Source organism: Dromiciops gliroides, chromosome 6 (assembly GCF_019393635.1).
Source record: "Dromiciops gliroides isolate mDroGli1 chromosome 6, mDroGli1.pri, whole genome shotgun sequence".
NCBI lineage: Eukaryota > Metazoa > Chordata > Mammalia > Microbiotheria > Microbiotheriidae > Dromiciops > Dromiciops gliroides.
Genome location: NC_057866.1, coordinates 21,476,579 through 21,481,607, shown reverse-complemented (window position 1 = coordinate 21,481,607; position 5,029 = coordinate 21,476,579). Strand labels below are relative to the sequence as shown.

Here is a 5,029-nt window from a genome sequence, read left to right as displayed (position 1 = left end):
ATATATGCACACTTTTATGTGTGCATATATAGTAGGTACTTAATAAATGCTTACTAAGCTTTTATATAACCAGTAGATATATGTCTATATAGTGGGACCCAGACCTTGGTGAGGTTCATCATTATTAAATGTTCTGGAAAAATAGTTTTGCCTTATTACTAAGAATCTTTCTGCCTATCCCCCTTCTTGTTCAGTGGAAAAAATGAAACAAACAAATAGCTGTTTGAGTTTTACTCACATGAAATCTGTACAACCTACTATATTGAATTAAACTATATTGAATTAAAGTCATGTTCACTAGTTGAGAAGACCTGGGTTCTTATCTCAGAAATACCATTTAGTAAACATGTGAACTCATACACTTAATTTAACTTCTCAAATATTTAGTTACCTCATCTGTAAAATGATAATACTCTGCCAAATTCAAAGGGCTATTTTGAGGCTACAAGATATTTCTTGAATTGAGAAGACAGAGAAGAAAATGGGAATCATGTGTTTTGGAAAAGCATGAGGGGGTGGCTAGGTGTTAAAGTGGATAAAGCACCAGCACTGGATTCAGGAGTACACTTGACACCTATTAGCTGTGTGACCCTGGGCAAGTCACTTAACCTCCATTGCCCTGGAAAAAAAAAAAGAACTTAAGAAAAGCATGGCCAAAGCTGAGAGTTCATTTATTGGCATTGAGGTAGATAATGCTCTAGGTGGGGTGTACAGTGAAAAGATGAATTGATGTGAGATTTAAAATCTAGACTGAGTTGACACTTTATTTTGTCAACAATAAAAGCACTAAAGTTTTATGAACAATAATGTATGTAACAAGTAGATTGAGATCATCAATCTGTCTGTGGTTCATAGGATGGTTTGAAGGGGCAAGATCCTGGTGGTATGGATATTATTTGTCACCATTAAGCTATGGGATTGTTGTTGTTGTCATTGTTGTTGTTGTTATTATTGTGTGTGTGTGAGAGAGAGACAGAGACAGTAACATAGAGACAGAAACAGAAAGAGGCGGGGTACTGTATTTTTTTTTTCTTAACATGCATGGTGTCATTTTGGAATAAACCTCCATTGTGGAATAAATGAACAGTTGTACATAAACTCAAAGTTTACTCAAAGTGAATACAGTGGTAGTGGTGGTGGTGGTAATGAAAGGGACAAAGGCACTTCAGTAACATTACAGAGGAATAATCAATACAGCTTGGTATCTGTCTACATTCTGATAAAGAGATTCAATTATATCTCAAAAGATTTTAATCCAGGGCAATTGGAAGAAGGACATCAGAGGAAGACACTAAGGGGAGAGTAAGTTTAGATATGTTAAGTTCAAGGTGATGGTGGGATATCCAAATAGAGGTGCTAGCAGTAGTTGGTAATACAAGATTAGAGTTTAGGTATTCATCAGACTAGATGAATTGAAATTGGACATTCAATAAAAATCCCTTCTGATACAATGCAAGTGTAGCTTCATGAAAATTTCTTCTGTTCCAATTTATTCTAAGTAAATTAATTGTAGGGTAAAGGAATCACCTATATCTTTAAATGATGAACAATTCCCTTTGTTCCATTGGGCTATTAGGATTTTTCCATCATGTCTCCCAGGAACGTCACCATTATGGACCTCATCATCCTACAACATCATCGCAAACTTGGTACTCACACGGAATCAGTACAATTTGAGTGGAGGGAGGAGTAAAGAGCTCCTCCACAATCTTCCATTTAAGGAAGGTACTCAGGCTCTTCATGTCTTCATTTCCTACTGTTCTGTCCTTCTTTAGACTTTGCTCCTAAGAATTTCATTGTCCTGGAAGATGACAAGAGCCTTGATACTCACATCTCATTAGTAACATCTGTCCCTCTAATTTTAAGAGTAGAGTAAAGGTACGCACTAAACATTTATTTCAAGAAGTTACTAGGGGCAGCTAGGTGGTGCAGTGGATAACGCACTGGCCTTGGATTCAGGAGGAGCCGAGTTTAAATCCAGCCTCAGACACTTGACGCTTAGTAGCTGTGTGACCTTGGGCAAGTCACTTGACTCTCATTGCCCCCCCCCAAAAAAAAAAAACAAATATAAAGAAGTTACTTATGTCAACTATTTAGTAATTTCCCATTCAATTTCATTCTGTTGGATTTTCCCATCAAGCTTCCATACCAGAAACTTCTCCCCCACCAAACACACTTTACAGCTTCTTTCTGTGTGTTGTATTATTCCTCTAAGTTGTAAGCTTCTTGAGGGTAGGGACTGTCTTTCTTTGTAATATTTAATTCTCCACAACTTAGCATGGTGTTTGGTACAAAGTAAGTAATTAATAGCTTAAAAAAACAAACAAAAAAACCCAACCTCCCTTACCATTAGTTTTTTCTTTAGTAGATTTAAATATTAAAATGGGTCTGGATACAGTTACTGCAGAGGGGAACAAAGACCAAATAAGGTATAAAGAAAATAAGGGGGAATGAGATGCTGAAATGTGGGGATGACAGATGTGAACAGGGATGGAGACTCATGTGGCTCACCTAGGCACTTCAGTTAGCCTGTAAACCCTGTGGTACTCAGCCAATGGGGAAACAGGGCAGGGAACCGAGGACAGGGAGTAGGAATAACTTAACAGGTATGTCTACTCAGGTCACCTGCTTTTGTAAGAACGTTTCAATATATATTATTATTTTACCACTGGCCTCTGGAGTTCTTGGTAAGATGATTATTTCCTACAGGTCATAAGTATTCTTGTGCAAATTGGTCTTTTCATGCACAAAATTTACCTTTCAATTCAGTATTTAAGTAAATCATATTTTTGTATTACTGAGAAATTCATGGAAATTCATAGAACTTGGAATGGACAACCTTGCCCTACACAATTTTGTCATGTAGAAGCAAGGGGAGAGAGGGGAGAGAGAGACAGAGAGAGAAGGAGGAGGAGGAGGAGGAGGAGGAAGAGGAGACAAGCAAATGTTTTACTTACTATTTATCAAGCATTTCCTTAAATTCTGGGCATAAAGATGCTAAAGAAAAGATAATCTTTACCCTCCAGGAAATTATATTCCAGTGGGGGAAACAATACACACAGGGAGTGGTATAAGAAGGAACACTGTGTTCTGCAAAGTAACATAGATGGTGAGTGGAATCCTAGGGAAGCTAATTGATACATACCATCAAAGGACAATGTTAGAAGTTCTTTGATCATATCTCTAGAACTCGAAATTGGGACAGGTGGGGGAAGGGGTGTGGGTAGCAGGGCAGAGGGAACATATGACATGGAGAAGAAATTGGATCCACATATAAAGATGTGAGTACATTAAACAAAAAAACAAAAACAAAAATTAAAAAAAAACCTACAGTAACTGAATAGAAGTATAAGTAGCACTTGGTAACTGACGGTTGTATAAATAACCATTAAAGAAATCCTTTCAGCTATATATGTGATTTCCTCCATATAATATTTATAAAAGAATCAATTTCATTGTTAAGAATGTTATATATTCAATTCAAAAACCCTGACAGATATCCTGATTGTCATATTGTCTCTTCATAGCACATTATTTGGTATTCCATGCAAATCTTTGTCTCCACAACTTCCTCATGGCACTTTTCACCTCTGCATTTCTCAGGGTGTAGATCAATGGATTTAACATGGGGGTTATCATAGTGTAAAATACAGCCATGGCTTTATCAATGGGGAAGGTAGCCATGGGCCGAAGATAAACAAATATACAGGGCACAAAGAATAAAATAACCACAGTGATGTGGGAGACACAGGTAGAGAGGGCTTTTTGCCTCCCTTCTGAACTATATGTCTCCAGGGAGTAAAATATGATAACATAGGAGGTAAGTAGCATGATGAATATTAGCACGCACATCACACCACTGTTGGCAGCAATAAAGAGAGCAAAGGGGTGAGCATCAATACAAGCAAGTTTCAGCAAAGGAAAGAAATCACAAATAAAATGGTCTATGACATTGGGACCACAGAAGGGCAACCAGAATATGGACACAATCTGTATTGTGGCATGAAGAAAGCCCCCTAGCCATGCAATTCCCACTAACACACCACACAAATGCTGGCTCATGATGGTCGTATAATGCAGAGGTTTACAGATGGCCACATAGCGGTCATAGGCCATGACTGTGAGCAGGAGGATCTCAGCACCACCAAAGAAATGTTCTGCAAAGAGCTGAGTCATGCACCCATTAAAGGAGATGGATTTTCTCTCAGAGAGTGAGTCAACTATCATTTTGGGGGCCATGGAGGATGAACAGCAGCCATCTATGAAGGACAAATAAGACAGGAAGTAGTACATGGGGGAGCCCAGAGACCGGCTATTGAGGATGGTGATGACAATGAGCAAGTTGCCCAACAATGTGGCCAAATAGATGAGCAAAAACACCACAAATATGATTTTCTGCATCTCTGGATTCTGTGTGAGGCCCAGGAGAATGAATTCAGTCACATTATTAATACCCTTCATCTATAGACAGGGATGAAAAAACACATAGGTTCAAGTTAATTTACATAAAATAATAATGACCACTGGTGATTTTAACTTCAATAAACTATGTCTTCGCATATCTTCTCAGGTGAACACCATTTTAAATATTGGGGGAAAATGAGATAAGCAGGTTAAGGAAAAGACTAACCTTTGCTTTTCATTGGTGGGTTTCTGAATACAGGTGGAGTGAAGCCTAATTCGTATTCTTGCCTCCACAATTCCTGTCTTCATTCTAGCTCCTAGACTGCTGATTCATTTTCTCTCAATCCTTGGGCAGAAATTGTATCCATAAGTTTCTTTCAATAAACAATGCATTAGGGGCAGCTAGGTGGCGCAGTGGATAGAGCACCGGCCCTTGGAGTCAGGAGTGCCTGGGTTCAAATCCGGCCTCAGACACTTAACACTTACTAGCTGTGTGACCCTGGGCAAGTCACTTAACCCCAATTGCCTCACTAAAAAAAAAAATAAAATAAAATAAACAATGTATTACAAATAACTGGAAAAAACATCTAGCTGGAACAGGAGCATGAGACATGTATTTTCCTAG

General features: G+C 38.3%; 1 protein-coding gene across 1 annotated transcript; it reads right to left on the bottom strand.

Moving 5' to 3' along the window:
- Positions 1-3,531: 3,531 nt before the first annotated feature.
- LOC122732919 (olfactory receptor 4C12-like) lies at positions 3,532-4,461 on the bottom strand. The gene has a single exon (XM_043973349.1). The coding sequence runs from the start codon at positions 4,459-4,461 to the stop codon at positions 3,532-3,534; it is 930 nt and encodes a 309-aa protein (XP_043829284.1).
- Between the last annotated feature and the right edge of the window lie 568 nt (positions 4,462-5,029).

Coding starts and splice junctions, on each gene's coding strand:
- LOC122732919 (XM_043973349.1), bottom strand. CDS start 4,461: ATGAAGGGTATTAATAATGTGACTGAATTCATTCTCCTGGGCCTCACA.